Here is a 22,293-nt window from a genome sequence, read left to right as displayed (position 1 = left end):
TTGGCCCTGGGTTGATTCTGACTTGATGGTACATAATAACAACTCTCAGATTTATAGTAAAAGTTTTACTTGAAATTGGTGACTGGTTTTGATGAAATATAAATTATCTGTGAAGCCAGTCCGTCAATAGCTGATTTTGCTAACCTGGGAGTTTTTTAAATTATATCTTATGTATATATAAACCCCACAACACTATTTCCCTCTTTGTAATTCCTGCATAATCCACATTTTGTGTTTCTTTTTTCCCCCCATTAACAGGCTTCCATCTCTACCACAAGTTGCCCACAATTGTGCCTGAAAGCTGCCTTCTTATAATGGTTGGACTTCTACTAGGTGGGATTATTTTTGGAGTAGATGAAAAGTCTCCACCTGCAATGAAGACGGATGTCTTTTTCTTATATCTCCTTCCACCCATTGTACTTGATGCGGGCTATTTCATGCCAACTCGCCCTTTCTTCGAGAATCTTGGCACCATTTTCTGGTATGCAGTGGTAGGGACACTTTGGAATTCCATTGGCATTGGAGTATCTTTGTTTGGGATCTGCCAGATTGAAGCATTTGGCCTGAGTGACATCACTTTGCTCCAGAATCTGCTCTTCGGCAGCTTAATCTCAGCTGTAGACCCCGTGGCTGTGCTCGCTGTCTTTGAGAACATTCACGTCAATGAGCAACTGTACATCCTCGTCTTTGGTGAATCACTGCTAAATGATGCAGTAACAGTGGTGAGTAACATTCATGCTGCATCCCTCCAACATGTGGGGTCAATTACCAGCTAACGTGCAAGCATGCCTGGCGAAGCCTTATAGCCAAAGCCTGCTTCATGTGCACATGTGCCCTGCTGTTGCTTTCATGAGATTCTAAATAAATTTTGCCCAGAAGGGCTCCTCATTGTTATTATGTTCTGGGCCTTGTAAATAATACAAGCAAATCTTGCACCCCAGAGCCCTGTTTAAGATAGAGGAATGAGTACCTAGATGACACAATATAACACACTTGATTTGCTATCTAAGAGTTTGGAAATTCTAGTTCATCAAAATAAAAAAATTTTAAAAAAAGGTAATAGCGTTGGTATTAGAGCCAACTCAGAGCCGACCCTCCAGCAGATTTTCAGAGGTGGAGAGATTGAACATCTTTCTCCCATGGAGCAGCTTGTGGATTTGGCTCACTCACTTTAGGTTGGCAGTGCCACTCTATCTGTTAGTCTACTAGAATTGTCTTCCAAAAAGGCCTGGTAGAGACACCATGAATAGAAATTCACTTGAGAGCAGCGCAGTGCATTGTCATCAAGTCAGGACTATGAATCACACAAGAGGAGACTGTCCATCTTTCTCGCATGGAACTGCTGGTGATTCCAGCTGCCCTTGAGTTAGCAGCACAACTATCCACAGACTAAGACAGCTGGTTAAAAGTTGAAGGGAAATGGTGAATTGATTCTATCCAAAGAACATACTTGGGATTGTGATGGAGAGTTGTCTTTGAAGATTTATCAGATTGGCATTTTTAAAGAGGATGGTCTTTGATCCTTTTTTGAAGGCTTTCAGGTTTCAGGAGTCTCTTGGGGGAATGATACTGTCATTTCAGAATGTGAATGATACATATGAAACAGTAACAACTACTAAGTGTTCTACTTGAACTGGGGCTGGTATTATAGTAACATGTAATATATTGTAATTTATGTAATATGTAATAATGTATTACATTAACATGTGATACTAGCCCCATGGTATTACTCATGTAATTCTTCTGTATATTTTACAGTTGATATAACAATTATATAATATGGGTTACAATAAAATATAATGATCTAGTATCTTTGTCATCACAAGCTCATTTTCTGTTATTACTACTAAGCCAGTAACCTTCTGTTCTTTTTTCCACCTATCATCTGGTATTTATCTAACAAACAGATGAGAACAGATGATTTGCTCGTCTCTCTCAATTGACATGTAATTAGACTCGGAAGCTTCTAGGATCATAACTGGCAAATTTTGCTTGCGTACTGCCATCTAAAGTTGGGTAAGGTGTGGCCCCAGAGATGAGGAACCTTTTCCCTTCATGGGCAGCCCTACTTGCTTCTCTGGCTCTACTAATTACAGATCCTCTTTCTCCCTAGCTCTGCTAATTACATTTAGCCTTGACTGGTAAGCAAATCAGTTAATAGTATTGATGCTGGTTTACATTAGCCTTGACTCTATAGTAGTAATGTTGACAGCAGTGAAAACTTCGAGTCTTTTTTATTTGTTATGTTTGGCATGGGCTCTAGTTTTTGTAAAACCCATATGACGGTAGATTAAATAGTTATTCTTCCCATTTTGCAGAAAAGAAAATTGAGGTGGAGAAGATTCAGCAGTTAAGTAACTTCTTTATATTGCCCTCTCCATTAGTTCACATCATCAAAATGCTAAAATTCCTGACTCATTTCATTGCTAATGTAGAAGCCAACATTTTTCTGTGTTAGCCTACATTTTACTACCAAATTAAACTCCAAACTGAATAAGCTGCCAATTAAGGGTATCCATTAATTCCATATGGACAATCTAATGTAGAAAGTAATTCATTGATAAAGAAACTTCATTTTTAAAAAGAATATTACTTGAGTTACCTCATTCAAGTAATAAAATCCACCTCATTTATTCCATCATTCATTAACAGTGATTATTCATTAACTTATGAATACTTAAGTTTAATGGGGAAACTACCATAATAATGCAGACATGCTGTACTTCAAAGACATCAAATTTTCCATTGTGGCTTATGTTTGATATGTAGATTATAAACTTTCTGGGGAAGATTCAGACATTGTAATGTTACATTCTCATGGTACACTTGTTTAGGATAAAGGGAATTTTAGAGAGAATTAATAATACCTTGCTAGATAGTCTGCCTTCAAGTCAAATCAGTTTCAGAACTATATGCCATACCTTTTACACTAATACCCTCCTGTTATTGAATTTTTCCTTCAAAAGTCTCAGTGGTCTGTACTTTCTGCCTGTCAATTATCAAGTCTCAGGAAAGGATCTTGTTAAACAACTTTTTATAGTTCAAGAAGTACCTTCTCTGTTTGCTGTAAAGAAGTATGAAACTATCAAATTTGGTTTTGAAGACAAAGAAGAAGTGTCACATGGCTAGAACCATTAGGCCACATCCACTGTAATGGTTTTGCATAAAAAAGCAACGTGTATGAGTTCTGTGACATCATAGTAGATAATGGGACAAACATCACCTGATGTTCCTCTCACTGCATTACCTAAATAGTACATTAAGTTGACCAAGGGTTGGAATAATTAGTACAGTGGTACTAAAAATTGTAACTCTGCGTTCTAGTCAAGAACCATCAAGGGGCACAGGTGAAATGTTTATGGAAGATTCTTCAGTCTGTTAGTAGGAAAAGTTTAAACAGCTCATGCAATGCGATAAAGTATAAAAAGTGTGGATTGTGATGTGTGTAGTGAAAATTGTGTAGGTAAACTTTGCAAATGGAATGGTAGAAATGAAAAAAGCAGAATTCAAATTAAACACCCATCTGGGGGGTGGGTGAAATGATTGTTATTAGCTACCATTGAATTAACTGGTTTCTGACTTAAGGCTACCCCAATCATCACATAGTACAACATTACATAGTTATATACCGCATGGTTGCAGTCAGTTACTATGGACTATTGTGATTCATAGGGTTTTCACAGACTGATTTTAAATAGATCACCTAGCCTTTCTTCCTAGTCTGTCTTAATCTCAAAGCTCTACTGAAACTTGTTCAGCATCATAGTAACACATAAACCCTCCCGTGGCAGATGGGTGGACCCTGCATGCAGTGTGCATTAGCTGGGCCAGTTCTCCCACATGGAAGGATGAATTCAATCACTGAGCCACCACTGGCTCCATAGGTCAATAAGATTAATTCTTCCTCCCAAACAGGATAAACTAAAAAATACGGGCGGTACTATAGAACACAGACATTTCTTAAAGGAAATAGAAATTTATAGTATATAAATTCTAGATTTAATTATTTGTCCTGTTGCTAGGAAGGACTATCATAGGCTGGGATTAATTGGAGAAATGACAAATAATAGAAAAAATGCAGATCATCTTGACAGAGTGAAATAGGATACATTTTACTCCAAAAGAATACACACTAAGCAGGATTGTTGAAATTAACCTTTTGATAATAAAAAGGCCAGGAAGCAACAAAAACCACATTTATAATAGCATTGGAAAACTGGTTTTTGTTTCACTTGAGCAGTTGTTAACTTTGATGTAGCTGATGTTTTCTGAAACTGACATTCACAGCAGTAACTGAGAGGCATTTTGTAAAGTTATTGCCCATACAAGTGATAAAAATAATGAGGTGAGACATTTTGTAATGCACGTATGCCTTTATTGGTAGACCGCAAGTGAGATTTGTTGGCAAATAAGGCAGGCCCATGTCAGAGTGGAAAAGGCACATAAATGTGCTACATCTGATGAACTTGAAAGGCTCTGTTCTCCTTTACACTCTGAAATATAACCTAATAACACAAGAATCTCCTTGAACTTTATGAAATCTTGGTGCACTGAATTTTAAAGAATCAACTAAAGAGATAAGAAAATAGATTTTGGTCTTAATAAAACTTTAAGTAAAAGTAGTTTTTCATTAACCGAATCAAGCCAGTACTTTAAATAATTAATAGTCTGCTAATTCTAATAATTCAGGTTAAATGATAAGTTAAAAATATTAACAATGTTCAAGACATGAATTGTTCTATGTTTACCAAGATCAAATCTTTCTGAGTTTTCTGTTTGTGATGAAATAGAGATGTTTAAAGAATGTTTTTTTACTTTAATTTGCAATATATATTTAATGAAAACTTTTCCATTTCTCTTTATAGAGAGAGCTTGTTTAGGAATTTGCATTTATTTACATAAATGTCCTAATAAGAGCGCTAAAGGATTTAATGGAAATTAACTATGAGCTTGGGCTATTGTGTTGTTGTTATTACCATCAAGTCACATCTGACTCATAACTGAGGCTCCAGTGAGTTTTCAGAGGCAGTCAGCTACATGGGAGGAGCCTGCCTGTCTTTCTCCTGAGAAGCAGCTGGTGGGTTGGAACTGCAGGCCTTTGGGTTGGCAGCACAGGTCCTTTCCACTAAGCCACTAGAGCTCCCTCCCACCAGGATCCTGATCACTACATATATTTAATGTAAAGCAGGTGGAATGTATGTAAAGATTTCTATTTGTCAATGTAATATTTTCTGTTCAGCATTATCTGGTTCTATTGTAGTGGCATCTGAGGCAATGGCATGATAAAAATGTACTTTCTGACTAGTGTGCTGAAAGTAAAGTTCCTATGAATCAGGTTTATTCTTTGAAAAATCTAAAGGGATATTTAAAATGGAAAAGTGCCATGAATAGATTTAATAGATTGAGTTGTCATGGAAAGGTTTTTGGAAGAAGTATACATTTCTGAACTACGTCTTGATGCTAGTTATTTTTTAGGTATTAGTACATGGGACCTCCTTGGAAGAATAGGCTGAGGAAGTGAGAGAGAGAATGAAAGTGGCAAAGGTTCTATAAGCATGAATTCATGATTTTACTGTGAAATCAAAGGAAGCGCTCCTAGTGCAGAGCCAGACCGAGTGGCACAAGGCGGTGGTGTATTACTAAATGCTGGGTGGTTTAGGAGATAAAAGGAGGCCTAAAGCACTGTGGGAATCTAGACGGACCCTTTGGAGGAACTGCAGCTTTGACTAGGCCTTGGAAGATCCACAGATGATGTTTCCATCGGCTTACAGAAGAAAATGGAGCTGGATTCTGCTAAGAGAACATACGGGAAGAAAGTCATGGGCAGATCACCAAATATGTTTTGTGGAGAAGATCCTGCCCTCAGACTACCCTCCTACACTCAGAAGAGTGCTTGCAGATGATTTTTCAAAAAGAATCCCAGGTGTATGAGGTGAAACTGAAATCTTTCCAGACTCAGCCAGCCAAAGATTTCAGAGTTGGAGGTAAATGTTTGAATGTCAGCATTTAAAGAAAGTAAGTGTTAATGGTGGCTGTGGAAGGGGTTAGGGAAAAGGAGAGGTTAGGTTCACTGAAGCAGGCTGTAAGGATGGAGAGCAAAAGCTGAAGGATTTGTGGGTAATAACACAGAACATGGGATGACCTGATACAGAAATGGAGAACTGGTAAGCCCGTCTCTCCTCAGTGCTATGAGTGATGATCAATTTTTGAACTTGGCTGAATGAAACAAGGGGTTATATATTACATGTCCAGGGTTATTTTGATACTGAGGAAAGCCAAAGTTAACAAAAAGCCAGTGGTAGAAAGTAGGACGTAGAATGCTACTTGAAGTCAGTATTCATGGCATCAAATGATGCCTTTCAAGATACTGAAATTCTTGGGGGTGTGAAATCCTTTACTCTCGTATTCAAGTCATTCCTTACTGGTAAAGTACTAAATATTCTTGAATGTTCGACTGTCTACGATAAAAAAGGAAAAACCCATTGCTTTCCAAATGCTTTCCTCTCCTTGTTAAACTCCAGCAGACATTTCTTATCATCTGCTTAACAACCTTGAAGGTGTCAATCACAGTCAGCTATTCTTGACCGGATGCAGACCTAACTCATTGCCATTGCCTTGACTCCAACTCATAGAAACGCCATCAGTTTCTAAGTTTCTAAGCCATAATGCGGGAGACTGCTCATCTTTCGCCCAGAGCCACTGGTGGATTTGAACCCCTACAGATGCCTTGCGTTCTGGTGGGCAGTGAAATACGTTATGGGTTGTAAAATAAGAAATAATAGTACTTGTCCAGAAGGAGTTCATTATCCAATGAAGGAGAAAAGAAATTACACACCATCGAGGGATGAGACAGAAGAGGAGTAACACAGCATGGTATCAGGGCACAGGGATTACAGAGAAATTCTGTCTTACTGTCAAATGACTGGACCTCAAAAACTTAGCCAGAAGATCAGGAGACCTGAATTCTCCTATCACAGGTGGTATTTTATGTGACTGTGGACCAACTGGTTAAATTGTGAGTTTCTCAACAACCACTCTCAAAGGCCTTTGTCCCTGACATCCTGTCAGCCTGCTCTCCTGGAGATCCCGGATGCTCCTGGAATGTAAATATCCAGAGAAAAGAAGCAAGGCCTCTACTTGATTTTTATTTTACTTCATGACTTTGGGTGAGGGGGGAAGTAGTCACTTTCAAAGCTATTATCTACCATTCTGCTCTAGTTAGTGTCCTTCAGAAACAAGGATGACAACATATTGCACCCCCATCATAAAATACTTCACATTTTTGAAGCATTAATGAAACTAATATTACCTAAATATTGTATGTGTTGTTTGGTTTTGTTTTTTTTTTTAAATAACTGATCAACAACTTAAAGGTTTTTAGTCAACTACCTAAAGGTACTCTGTGTGTGTGTGTGTGTGTGTGTGTGTGTGTGTGTGTGCCAACACCCCACCTCATCCGTAATACACACACATACACACTCCACATGAGCTGTTGGTTGATCTGGGGTAGAATTCTCATTTTCCACATGTTCTGGCCAATTTACCTCATGTGCCACCATCACCCACCTGTCAGGAGGCTTGCATGTTGCTCTGACGAGAACATGTCTCTAGTAGACTTTCCAGATGACAAGGAACTAGGCAAAAAGACTTGAAGTTCTACTTCTGAAAAATAGCCAGTGAAAACCCAGTAGGTACTGTGGTTCAGTTTGCAGTCCTGATTATGGCAGAGGACCGGACAGTTTTGTTCCATTGTCATGAGTTCATGGGGATGCTTTGTGTAGGGGCTGCCTTTATGGCACTAATGACAACACAAGGAACTGTGATGGCCTAGAGGTAAGGAGTTGCCCTTGCAAACCAAAGATGGGAAGTTTGAAACTACTGGCTGCTCCATGAGAGAAAAATGGGCAGTCTCTTCCTGTGTGCTTAACTACCTCTGAAAACCCACTGGAGGGTCAGTTGTTGGTCAGTTCAGACTTGACAGTACGCTCACACAAAGAGGTTACCATGTTTTTGCTTTAAGAAATCTCCTTTGGGTCTCAAATCATGTTGCTAATATTGTTGTTGTTATGTGCTGACAAGGTGGAACCCTCCATGGGCTGGCTAGTGAGTTTTCAGAGGCTGTAAATCACACAGGAAGAGAAAACCTATCTTTCTCCCTTGGAGCAGCTGGTGGATTTGAACCATGTTCCTTTGGGTTGGCAGCACAACTCCTTATCCCTAAGCTACCAGAGCTCCCTACTTCTAATTTTGCCACAGGCTAGCTCAGGATTCATGTCATTGTTCATAAGCTTGCTATGAGTCATACTTGAGTTGATGGCTCTGAACAAATACACAGACACACACACACACACACACACACACACACACACACACACACACACACATTTGTGTTTGAGAGCAGTTGAGGGGAAGAAGGTGACGGACCCACCTATGAGGGATTCTTAAATTATGCTGTCTGCGCTGTTGTGGTGAATTAATTCTGTGGTACCATTCCATGATCCAGCCTTAAGTGGAAAATAAATTCAGTAGTGACAAGATTTCTGCATGCCAAATTACTTTCTATACAATAACAATAAAAGAAGGGGTGTGTGCTGACTACCAGGTATTTTTAAATAGCTTTTTCACTGATAACTAGAGAGAAGTATTTCAACTGTAAATTCATAATCTTGTCTTTATAATGTCCCTTTCTTTTAAAAAACAGTTTCTCTATCAATGTACAACTATCAGACATTTTTTTGGTCTAGAAACACAATAAATAAATAAAAAGATACATAATTATTGCCAGATAACATCCCACCTTGACACACAATGGACTTTCCTTTATTAGAAGTCCAGGTCGATTTTTCTGATAATGAGAAAATTGGAAGGGTCTTGATAATGTGTTTTCTTTCTTTCACAGGTCCTGTACAATTTGTTCAAGTCTTTTTGCCAGATGAAAACCATTGAAACCATTGATGTGTTTGCTGGAATTGCTAATTTCTTTGTTGTAGGAATTGGTGGGGTGTTGATTGGCATCTTCCTGGGATTCATAGCAGCATTTACTACGCGATTCACACATAATATCCGAGTGATCGAGCCACTCTTTGTCTTCCTGTACAGTTATTTGTCCTATATAACAGCGGAAATGTTTCACCTCTCAGGCATCATGGCGTAAGTATCAATGTTTAACTGTTCATTCTCTGTTAAAACCACTTACTTTTTTCAAATCTGGACATTGTAAGCTGGGAAACTTGCATCAGTTCTATAAAAGAGTAGATCTCCTTAAACTCTTCTAAGAAGGATTGAAAATAGGGGTTTTTTTTTACATTTTGAAATGGAAATATGTATCGGCAAAATTAATCTAAAGTTGTCTGGTGCTAAAATAAAAAAAAATTAGCTTAAAATTATTACTTGAGTTTCGTGATATGTAACAGTAAGCTTTTGACTTGAAGATCAGGCAATGGAGATACTGTGTTTGATGTCCCTTCAGTGTTGTTAATGTTCAGATCTGTAAATTTACTCATTCAAGGTTGTGCCACCCAAATGGTTTTTGGAGTTCTCCTAGAATTGCATGTGTATATTAATTTGATTGTTTTTTTTTTTACTGTTTACTATGTACTAGGTACTCTGCTGATCCATACTGTACAAATTTAGAGTTTTATTGTTATAAATATAGGTCTAGCTTATTTCTAGAATTTTCTCTTGCACACTGGTTTTGTTGGAGCTCATATAGACTTTATGGATTTGCTCTTCTCATTCACTCCTTTATGGTGAAAGGACGCTATAAAGTCAAATTCCCCTCCATAAGGAAGGTGTAATGCATTGTAATGAAAGTCATGAGTTAAAGGGTTGTGCGGGTTTCCATTTCAGACAGGAACCTAAATAAAGCAACATATTAATCCAGTTTGACCTAGTGGTGACATGTTCTCCATCTTCCTGGTTACTATTCATATCATTTGTACCACTTCCAGTTTCCTCACTGCTCTTTAAGCAGGGGCACTGAGAAACATATGATGAGGTAATTTGTGAGGTCTTTGGAAACTGTGGGGGTGGGAGTCGTGCTCTGATTTCTCAGCAACATTCCAGTAACTGTACATGTTGGATGGTATGTCCAATACTTTTGAATATGTGCATATTGAAAAGTTCTAAAACACTCACAAAGTACTTATCTGATTCAACTCTCATTGAAACTGACCCTGCAGTGGGGGTTTCAGAGGCCACCAGTGGTTTGAGAGGCGGTTGTCTACTTCTATTGAGCCTTTTGTGGATATGAACCGCAAGACGCCCTATGGATGACACCACCTAGTTACCTGAATGCCTTTGTAATTTGGCCTGATGTTCCAGGACAGGGGCTGAGTTCACTGTGCTGGATGGAGTTGGAGGAGGCCTACTGCAGCTCTCTTCAGCAGTGGAACTGATACCTGAGGTCCACAGGGTTTGAAAGGCATACATTGCATAAGTCCCTGATGTCCTGTGCAGGCGTGATTATGGGTTTACTTGCCCTGGGAATTAGGAAATCAGGTACAAATAGAGCCATATACACCTGGCAAATAGCACAGTTAATTATCTGCCGTGGCTTGCTGGTGGATGGAAAACACTACCTTTGTTTCCAACTTTAAAGTGAATATTTATTTTACACCTTAATGGACAGAAAATTATTACATTTGAACTAATGTTTTCATTGTACATAGCACATAAAATTAGCCATTAAATAAGACAATGCAGGTTGTTTAAAATTGGCTGCGTGGTATTATTATGCACACGCAGTATACATTGATAGCACAGTAAGGGACAGATTTAGCTGCATGTTTGTTCTCAGAAGGATCATCTTGCTTTCAGATATAGAGTGATCAATATGTTTAAAACTTGACTCTGTGAGGCATCTTCATTTAAGGGCCATTTATGCATAGTTACTATACTCACCTTGGGACTTTGACCAAAGAAAATAACCTCATTGCTGGAGAGTCAGAGCCAACTCATAATTGACCCTGCAGTGGGCTGTCACAGGCTATAAATTTGCCCAAGAGGAGATTGCCTGTCTTTATCCCATGGAGTTGCTGGAGGATGGTGAATTCAAACCTGCCTGCATTGGCTTGGCAGTGCAGGTCCCTAGGTACAGTGTCACCTGAGCATAGGTAATAAAGAGAATATGATATAGTGGTTTAATGATAATTGCACATTCATGTACCTCAGTGAGCTCTGGTGGTCTAATGGTAAAGAGCTCTGCTGCCATTATTGCAAAGGTGTCTATTTTGAATCCACCACCACCTATCTGCTCTACGGGAGAAAAATGGGCAGACTCCTCCCTTGAGATTTATGGCCTCCGAAAACCCACAGGAGGATCAGCTATGACTTGATTCTGACTTGACAGTACACATCAACAAGAAGTAATTTATTTTTCCTTTCTAGGCTCAGGTTTTACTGAATACAGAAATGTCTATCTTAATTTATGGTAATTGTATTCAGTATTTTGTCATTTAAAACAACTGTAAAGGGCACCAGAGTAAAGGCCCCCGGCATGTTGAGTATGGTCATTGTCTTCCCTTGATTGCTCAAGAGCAATGAACAGGTAGACACCTACATAGGAAAACTGGCACAGAGATTAAAGCACCTTTTCTCAACTAATTTGTAAAATGTTACAAAGCCTGAAATGTGGCCTTTGAGGTTTGCCTCCCTCCCTTCTCCTGGGTCATCTTAATCTCCTTCTTCTTCTAATAGTAATTTATCTCTGATGGCCTAGTGGTAAGGGGCTGGGCTGCGAACCTTGGTAAGGGTACTCGGTTTGAATCCATCAGCTTCTGCACAGGAGAAAGATGGACAGTCTCCTCCCATGTGATTTAATGCCTTTGAAAATCCACTGGAGGGCCTATGGGTTGCTTCCAACTCAACAGCACACAGCATACCGTTTACCTTTGTTTTGAGTACAATACTGGACAGCCTCTTTGATCTTAATTGTTAAAAATGTGATGACATAGGGAGCTTTGGTGGCCTAGTGGCAAGAAGCTGCACTGCAATCCCAGAGGTATGCAGTTCGAATCCATCAGATGCTCTGCTGGAGAAGGAGGGACAATAATAAAATAAAAAAACTAAAAAAAAATCTGATGACAAAGAAGTTTTTGTTATTAGGTGTCACTGAGTCGACTACGACTCATAGTAACCCTGTGAACAACAGCACATCTGTACCTTGCTCTGCCCTGAGCCATTTTCCCCTTTCTGATGTGCTCGAGCCCATTGTCCTAGTCACTGTGTCAATCCCCTTACAATTAATAGATCAGCCTTTGAGTTCAAAATGTAATTGGTCTTTCAGATAAGAAAGCCCTCAGCAGGATTTTATCATTTTTATTTCTTTAGTATGTTGAAAGCAGCTCAGCTTAGATTTTCACAAAGTCTACTATTGATGCTGTTTATTTTTATCATGAAACTGGTTTTATGTGATTCTCCCCCTGACACTAAAAGATATGAAAGATTACAAAGCAGAGTTATATCTGTCTTCTCATACCCTGCATTATAAGCTCTTTGGAAAAATGATTCATGGTCATTTTTAGATTTAATTTTCTCTTTATGGTTTTTCTTAATGCCTTACAATCTAATTTAATGTTAAAGAATTATTTATCCTCATATAGTCTCATGAAGTTTAGATTCAGGATGGGTTTACTTACCTAGAGGGTGGATGAATTCTGTTTGTTACTTTTGGTTTTTATGCCATTGGAGAGCTCTGGTGGCCTCAGGGCTAATTAGTTGAGCTGTCAACCCAAAGGTAGACAGTTTTAATCCATCAGTTGCCATGAGTGAGAAAGGTGGCAAAATCCTCGCCTGGGATTTACAGCCTCTGAAACCTCTCTGGAGGGTCAGCTAGCTGTGGGTTGTTACCTTACCTGTTTATACTAGGATAACTTGTGATTTGAGGGAGTGTGTGTGTGTGTGTGTGTGTGTGTGTGTGTGTGCAGTCAGCGTTAATTTCCCTAAAACTCCTGATTAAAATTAAAGGGAAAAATTGCTGTTTGTCTCTTCAGCAAGTGACTTCTCATATTAATAACACTTGAATGCTTTGGAGTAAAAGATAGTACCAGAGGAGGAAATATAAAGGTATAAATTAATAGTTATTGATATTAAAGATTTGTGTCTTGATTTGTCTATTTGTGTTTCATGTTCAGAAAAATGTTCAGAAATATAGCACTGGTGATCCCTCTTCATTCCTTTCTTTACCCACAGACACAGCTAACAGGATGGATTTAGTTACCTAGAGGGTAGACAGTTTCTAACATTCAGGCCAATGCAGAAATGCCCTGAGGTGGTTCTTGCTCTTATGGACATCAAGCAGCTTTCTGGTCCTGACCCCGTACCCCACACACAGACCAAACTGCCTTGATTAGTGGAACATCGTGACACACTGTCCTGAAGAGAGATCCTTGGCACTCGTTCCTGTTGAAGCTTGCCAGGGAAACACTGCTTTTCTTTGATGTGCTCCAGGATTTCAGAAAAGGGCCAACTTTTTCTCCAGATAAGAGAGTAAAAAAACCCTGAGTATGAACAAACAGCCATCAAGTGAGTTCTAAAGGACATAGTAGAACTTTTTCTCAGGGTTTCCAAACCTGCAGATCTTTGTGGAAGCAGACTGCCTTGCTTTCTCTTATGCAGAAGGTGTCCAGCACTTCTTTTGATTTGTTTTGTATTGATTATTTCTTAGTCTCTTTTCCCTTGAGGATATGAAACATATTTTCCATTTGCTATCTTAATTATGTTAACATTGTTATTATTGTGAAGAAAGTAGGAAATAGTGATTCTTAATCTTAAGCCATGAATGAGGAAATTTAGGTTTCAGTGGGCCAAACATGACCACTGGGTGACTTAGTGAAGAGTGAAGCCAGAAACTGTGGCCTCCAGTTATCAGGCCAAGAGAGAATATGTCCTAGTGTACATTATTAAATAAAGGATTGAACAAATGTCAGTGATTTTTTTTCCAAAAAAATAATAATTTATCATCAATTTCTGTGCTGATAGAATCACAAAATAAAGTCTCCAGAGCAGATACTTGGCCTGAGACAATTCTTTTGAAAGCAGTGAAGAACACATTTTTTTCTTTTTAAAAAATTTTCTGTATTTTATAGAATGCTGCTGTTTCTTCTTTTCTGGCTTCAATCACAATTCTCTTGGTTTGTTCACCATTAGCAGCATACAGAAAACTGTCTCTTCAGGAACAAATCATATGAAATCCTAACACTACGCTAGTTCATGCCGACTGTTTATGGAAAAGTGAAGTACATAATAATTGGAGCTATTACTGGTTTTGTGACTCTTACAAAATGATTTCATGGAGCTCTGGTGGCCTAGTGGTAAGAAGCTGCACTGCAATTCTGAAGGCACGTGGAATGAATCTACCAACTGCTCTGCCATGGAAGGATGGGCAATCTCTTCCCGTGCAAATACTCCCTCCGAAAACCCATGGGAGGGTCAGCTATGGGTTTATTCAGACTCAATGGTACATAACAATATGTAAATAAGGGCCATTGCCAGGTAACTGGAACAGTATATCAACAAAGAATTGCAAGATGTACAGGATGGGTTTAGAAGAGGCCCTGGCACTAGGGACATTAAAGCCCATAATAGGTGGAACTTAGCTGAAAGCTGAGAGTACCAGAGGAATGTCTATTTGTGTTTCATTGACTATATTAAGGCATTTGGCTATATGGAGTCCAACAAATTCTGGCCAACCTGGAGAAAAATGGGAATCCTAGAACACTTGATTGTGCTCATGTGAAACCTATACTTGGACCAGGAGGCAGTCATCAAAACAGAGCAAGGAGACATTGCATGGTTCAAGATCAGGAAAGATAAGTGTCAGGGATGCATCCTATATCCATATCTTTTCAATCTATACGTGGAACATATGATCCAGGAGGTGGACTTCGAGGAGGAATATGGTATCAGGATTGGAGGAAGATTCATCAAAAACCTGCATTATGCAGATAATACAACCTTGCTTGCTGAGGAGGACTTGAGGTGTTTGGTGCAGAAGGTCAAGGACTGTAGCCTTCAATATGTATTGAAATTCAACATTACGAAAACAAAGATTCTTACCATTGGGCCATTTGGCAGCACCATGATAGGCAGAGAAAAGACAGATTGTTAACTACTTCAGTTTGCCTGGTTTCACAATAAATATTCTTGTAGCAGCAGCTAGGCAATCAGAAGATGAATTGCATTGGGAAAATCTGCTGTCAGGGATCTCTCCAGAGTACTGAAGAGCAATGATGTCAGTCTGGAGATTAATGTGCCCCTGATCCAAGGCCATGGGCTTCACAGTTACTTGCTATTCATCAGAGAGTTGGACAATGATTTAAGGATAACAGAAGAAGAATTGATGCTTTTGAACTGTGGTGCTTGAGATGAGTATTGAATATACCATGGACTTCCATCAAACATTAATGTCCTGCAGAGAGTGAAACAGATTTTTTCCTTGGAGTCAAAGATCTTGAGGATTTTTCTCACATACTTTGGACATGTTGCCAGGAGAGACCAGTCCTTGGAGAAGGAGAAGGATCTTATGCTTGGAAGTGTGGAGGGACAATGCAAGAGAGGAAGACCCTGGATGAAATATTGATCGATTGTGTCAGAAACAATGAAATTGGTTCATGATAGAGCAGAGATTTAGAGCTGTTGTACATTGGGTAAATATGAGTTGCAAGCAACTTAGTAGCAAATAATAACAACAGCATGCAAATTACGTGCATGTGGCCCACAAGTAGAATTGGATGATTTGTTAAGAACAAAAATAAGGTGTTATGTGGACATTTGTGGGTGTTAGACTTTTCAAATAAGGTTTATGGCACCAAAGCAGGCAATGGTCTGTTTTGCCATTATATTAGTTTTAACATGAATCATCCCAGAAATGAAATGAGTACACTTTGTTACCACCACCCAGAAGAAGAGCTGGGAATGCAGAATGTCTTTGAACTTGGTCCTACGTATCTCCTAGATACAGGGAACAGGATGAGAGACCTGTAACACCAGAATTGGCACAAGATTGTGAAAAATTCATGACAGTAGAATGAAGGTCCTGGAACCTTCAGAGAGAGAGAGGGGGCTGCAGTTGGTTGTGTTCCTTCAGATAGGACATCTATTGGCAAAAGTTGCCTCTAGGCATTCAGCTAAGCTAGGCTTTCTGAGCCACAGGGAGGGGGAGCTGAATTGAATGTCTTTGCCTAACTCATAGTGACTTTCCATCTGGTTCCTAAAGACTTACACTAGGAGATTTGCCCATCTTTCTCCCACAGAGTAGCAGGTTGACTAGAATCACTGGCATTTTGGTTCACAGCCTGAAGGTTACACATTATGCCACCAGAACACCTCCTACCAAGCTTGTTGGTAGAGTAGAGTACTTTAGGTCACTTCAGGGAGGGAGCCCTGTGACTTAGTAGGCTTAATGTTCAACTACTAACTAGATGGTCATCAGTTTAAATGCACCAGTGACTCCACAGAAGAAATATAAGACAATCTGTTCCTGTAAAGGTTTACAGTTTTGGAAATGTGGTAGAGGGTCGCCATAAGTTAGAATCCACTTGCCATCTGGGTTTGTTAAAAAGCTTTATAGCATTTGCCCAAATATGGCAGAGGTCTCAGCCGGATGCACCATGGGCCAGGCTGGCTTGTAGGCACAACCAGGAAGTTTTCTAACGGAAGACGTGTATCCTGAGTCATTGCTGTTCCTCAACTGTAGTCTGTTGACCCATCGCTGTTGAGTAGATTCCAATTGTTTGTGACTCTCCCTTGGGTTTCACATGCTGTAGATTTTTACAGGAGACTGCCCATCTTTCTTTCTTTAAGTGACTAGTTGATTTGAACCACTGACCTTTCAGTTAACCTCTTGTCATATTATGAAATATAACACCACAATCCTAATAAACTTCATAAATGTAAGTATGGTGTATGAGTTCACTGTGGTCCCTGAAGTGAAGAATGAAACTCAGTAGAGAAGTAGAGTGTACTTTTTGTTTAATTGGCTGGCATTAGAATTGGTGGAAAGTTTGGAGGATCGAAGTGCAACTTCTACCTCCTAGCAATTGACCTTATGCCAGTACGGATCTTGATTCTGTCTTCTCCTTTTTGTGATATTACAGGAGGTCTGTCTGATGTCCCACACCATTTTTACATTTTTCTTCTGACAAGATAAAAGGAAAAGACCTATTTTATTTTTCAGTTCATTCATAAAATGTTATACAAAGTATGGGTGCTAATATGATGCATTCTACTAAGATTAAGATAAGATTAGTTATTCAAAGGTGGAGGTAAAAATATCCCAGATGTTTAATCTGCTGGGCCACTCCCAATATTTTCAATGTTAACTGTTCCTCTTCCATTCGGTTCCCCAACTCCTGTCTATGTCTTTGTGAGTTTTGGGGTTTGCCAAAAGGTCTCACAGAAATCCAAAACCTATTAGGAAAATTATTCACATGACTGTGGATGATGCAGGCCAATGTGGCAGAGACACTGGTGAGCTATTGGACAGGATCCTGCAGACTATCAGTTGTGACCTGCTTAATGCTATGTTCCAGGAAAGCACATGTCCCAAGAAAACAGGCAATGAGCTTTTATAGGCCTCTGGTAGGGTAGGGCTTGTATTCCGTTCTAAACCTATCTCCTTAATACAACAAATACTTCATTACACAATGGGAGGCTGTGGACAGAAGGGCCACTTTAATCCATTGTATCACAATGTGTTAAAAGAAAATCACTGCTGTCTAGTGAGTTCCTATTTATAGAATCCGTATAGCAATCCTAAAGGGAGCTCTGGTGGCCTAGTGGTAAGAAGCTGTGCTGTATGTAACCAGCAGTTCAAATCTACCAGCTTTTCTGCACAAGAAGAATGGGCCATCTCCTCCTATGTGATTTACTGTCTCTGAAAACCCACTGGAGAGTCAGCTGAGGGTCCATTCCAACACAACAGTAATAGGCAGAGTAGAACTACCCCATAGAGCTTCCAAGGCTGCAGATCTTTATGGACATGGAATGCTTCATCTTTCTCCTATTGAGTGAGTGGTGGTTTCCAAAGGCTGAACTTCTGCTTAGCAGATGAGAGCTTTAAACACTGTACCACCAGAGCTCTTTATACAAACTCTAATATTTATTTAATACTTTTAAATGCAGGAAGTCAGTTGACCTAATATATCAATTCATTGATCTGTGCAGAAGAACAGGCAGGGAGTTTTGGAAGAAGAGAGAGGAAAGACCTTAGATACCTGGTACTACCTTCTCTGATCTTTTTGTTGTGGTGTTATACCTTGTTGTTGTTGATTGCCTTCAAGTAAAGCATGACTCATAGTGGCCCTATTAACAAAAGTCCTGAAGTCCCTCTACAACTATCAACATTTATCAAAGTTCATAGAATTTCCAGAGGCAAGTTGTTTAGGAAGTGGATGCTACACCTGCTTCCAAACCTGTCATAGAATGTTATCGATTGATCGATTGAGTCACCTGTGATGCATAGTGACCTTATGTACAGCAGCTCTGAACCCTTTCCTGTTCTGAGCTAGTCTCAATAATTCTGACAAATCAACCCCCGTTCCCCTAGTTACTGTACCAATCCATCTCATCTGGGGTTTCCTTCTCCTGTGTTGTCCATCCAGCCTTCCCAGCATGATGTCCTTCTCTAAGAACTGACCTCTCCTGGCCATGTGCCCAAAGTAAGTGAGGTGGAGCTTCAAATACCTAACCTCCAAGGAGAGACTTGGTTTCACCCTTCCAAGACAGAACTATTTGTTTTCTTGGCAGTCCATGGTATGTTTAAGACTCTTCTCCAGCACCACTTGAAGGCATCTATTCTTCTTCTGTCATCCTTAGTCATTGTCCAACTCTCTGAAGCATAACAAGTACTTGAGAGAATTGTGGCCTGAATTAAGTGCACCTTGGTATCTAGACTGACATGGCTGCTCTTCCATACTCTGGAGAGGTCCATGACAGCAGATTTTCCCAAAGCAATTCGTCTTTTGATTTCCTGACTGCTGGTGTTAAGAGTGTTGATTGTGGATCCAAGCAAGCTGTAATTACTAACAATCTCAATCTCTTCTCCATTTAATATGGTGCTGCCATCTGGCCCAGTGGTGAGAATCTTTGTCTTCTTGATGTTGAGTTTCAATCCATATTGAAAACTACAGTCCTTGACTGTAAGCACGTGCTTCAGGTCTTCTTCAGTTTCAGCAGGCAAGGTTATATCATCTGCATATTATAGGTTGTTAATGAGTCTTCCTCCAATCTTGATGCCACACTCATGCCCTGCTTCCCGAATGATCTGTTCTGCATATAGATTGAAAAGGTATGGGGACAGGATGGATTCTTTTTTTATTCTAAACCATGCAGTGTTTCCTTGCTCTGTCCTGAGGACTACTTCTTGGTCTAAGTATAGGTTTCATATACACATGATCAAGTGTTCTGAGATTCCCATTTTCCTCAAGGTTAGCCACAATTTATTGTGATCCACAGTCAAATGCCTTTGCATAGTCAATGAAGCACAGATACACATTCTGCTAGTACTCGCTGCTTTCTGCCAAGATCCATCTGACATTGGTAATAATGTTTTTTTTTGTGCCACAACCTCTTCTAAACCCAGCCTGTATTTCTGGTAGTTCTCAGTCAATGTACTGTTCAAGTCTTTTCTGGATAATCTTCAACATGATTTTGCTAGTTTGTAATATTAATGGTATTGTTCAATAATTTCCACACTCTGGCAAGTCACCTTTTTTTTTGGAATGGGAATAAATATGGATCTCTTTCAGTGGCTTTATAAAGAAAATAATTTTTTTATGGTGTCTGTTTTAACTGACAGTTCTCATCGACAATGGTTGCGGGGGGGATTGTGTACCAATGAGGGAGTTTTTCTTTTGCTTTTCAAGGAGAGGAGCAAACCGGGGAAGGGGGGGAGGGGAGAGGTGGGGGGCCAGGGAGAAGGGTGCAACAATGAATGAATGAAATTCAAAAATCTCTGTAGATGTTCACTGAAATGAAAAATAAGTTAATTAATTAATTAATAAAAAATATGATATGACCATCACGTGTACCTAAAAAGTCAGCTCTATGACTGTAGCTATGACTGTAGCTTTTGTCATTATAAAAAAATATAAGTAGACCTACCATTAAGCTCCCTTATGACAGTATATTAATCCAATAAAAATGACCTAATGTATTACTTTCTTATTTTGGAAAGGTCCCGTATGGGCTGTTTGGTGTGCAGAACAATGAAGATAGATTAGTTTATTTAAGTTAGCATTTTATGGTGATGGAAACCAGAACATTATGAGATAGCGCGTATCTGTGCCTTGGAAGCATGCTGTAGCTAGGATGTCTATAATTTTTCTCTAACTTAAGGCAGATTCAAATCTGATAGTTTAGATGTGGTTGCTATGTGCCTTGAGTCTACTACAACTCATAGCGATCTTAACCTGAGGTCTTCCTCTCCTGTACTGTCACTCCGGTCTTCCAATCCAGATGTCCTTCTCCAAGGACTGGTAATCTTTTGGGAACCTGCCCAAAGTATATGAGATAGGGCTTCACAATCCTTGCCTCCAAGGAGCAGCCCGGTTTCTCTCTCTTCAGGAAAGACCTCTTAGTTCTCTGGGTAGTCCATGTTGTATCCAGTACTCTTCTCTGAGACCACAACTCAGAGGCATTGATTCTTCTTCTGTTATCCTTTATCATTGTCCAGCTCTCTCATGAATAACAAGTAATTGCAAAGAGCATGGCTTGCTCAGGCACACCTTAAATGTTAAATTAGAATACAGGGGAGGATATCCAAACTCGGGCCCTCCTCAGTTTTGGCAAGCAAGGTTGCGTCATCTGCATAACACAGATTGTTGATGAGTCGTTCTCCAATCCTGATGCCACACTCCTCATAGAGCCCAGCCTCTTGGATGATCTGTTCCACATATGCATTGGAAAGGTATGGAGGTAGGATGCATCCCTGGTGTACACCCTTCCCGATTTTTAACCAGTGTTTCCTTCCTCTGTTCTGATGACTAGTATAGGTTTCACACAAGCAAAATCAAATGTTTTGGGATTCCCATTCTCCTCAGATTTAGCCACAGTTTGTTGTAATCCACACAGTCAAATGCCTTTGCATAATCTATTACTTAGGTGTCCATTTTCTTTTCAAATATATGGTCCTTGCAATTTCTTGTAATGCTTCTGAGAGCTGGACAGTGAATAAGAATTACAGAAGAAGAGGAAGAGTTGATGCCTTTGATTTCTGGTACTGGAGAAGAGTACTGAGTATCTCAGAGACTACCAAAAGAACAAACAGATGTCTTGGAAAAGCTGCAACTGAATATTCCTTGGAAGCAAGGATGGTGGTAACACTTCATCTCTCGTACTTCGGACCTGTTTCTAGGAGAGGCTATTTCTTGGAAAGGGATATCATGCTAGGAAAGGCAGAGTCAGCACAGGAGAGGAAGATCCCTAAGGAGGTGGACTTACAGTAAGTGACTGCAGGAATGGACTCATGTATATCAGAAATGAAAAGGATGGCACAGGGTAGGTTTCAGGTCTATTTTTCATAGAATCTCTGTGAGTCATATTTGACTTGATGGTACCAAACAACAACAACAATAGCAGGTGTCCATCGCAATACAAAATGGATGCTGGTGAACATAAGAAACTGAGTTTGATCAAAGATAGTGAAAAATAAAGACTCAATAACTGTTCTAGGTGAATGGGAGGTTAATGTGTTACGATAAGTGGACAGAGTTAGGTAATTATAATTTTATATTATTGCAATCTTCACCCTTCCTGGAATCAAGTTTACATGAAAGACTCAGGGAAAAATACCCGAGGGGGAGGAAGAGAGCAAAGAGAGTCATGGAAGCAGGTGATGAATGAAGAAGCCAAGCATGACCCCCATACTTTACTGAGCACATTCATCTAGTCACTAAAAAAACACACAAAAAGAAGATTCTTTTCATGACCACCAACATTGTTTTTTTCGATAGTATATATAGGGGGTTTTTTTCCTCAGTTGCACAAGATGATTAGAAAAGGCAGAGAGGAATTCTAAATTATAAACCTTAGAATAATGTAAATGACTCATGAAAACATTTGCATTTACTTCTTCATGATTTTCTTTCATATATTTAAATCTATGCTTTAGATTGAGACTGCCAAACTAAATAAAATGAGAGTTTTTCAAAAGGAGGAATGCTAGAATTTGCTTAATTTCTTGACTTGAAGTCAGTTATTTAAGGAATCGGGAAGGAACAAAATCAGCAGGTTGTCACTTTGGTTGGGTTTAGAAGTTGTTATGGTACCAGAGATATCATTGCTGATGTCATA

General features: G+C 39.4%; 1 protein-coding gene across 1 annotated transcript in view; it reads left to right on the top strand.

The window, feature by feature from the left end:
- Positions 1-22,293, top strand: part of SLC9A2 (solute carrier family 9, subfamily A (NHE2, cation proton antiporter 2), member 2) — a 180,631-nt gene that overhangs the window by 73,496 nt on the left and 84,842 nt on the right. The window contains exons 2-3 of the mRNA XM_006884547.1: positions 259-722; positions 8,900-9,150. Of these exons, the coding sequence (XP_006884609.1) occupies positions 259-722; positions 8,900-9,150 (715 nt within the window). The remainder of the gene's footprint in view (positions 1-258; positions 723-8,899; positions 9,151-22,293) is intronic.

This window comes from Elephantulus edwardii, unplaced genomic scaffold (assembly GCF_000299155.1).
Source record: "Elephantulus edwardii isolate Elephantulus edwardi_28Jun2011 unplaced genomic scaffold, EleEdw1.0 scaffold00036, whole genome shotgun sequence".
Lineage (NCBI taxonomy): Eukaryota > Metazoa > Chordata > Mammalia > Macroscelidea > Macroscelididae > Elephantulus > Elephantulus edwardii.
The sequence above is the reverse complement of the archived record's forward strand: the minus strand, read 5'-3'. Positions and strand labels throughout refer to the sequence as shown.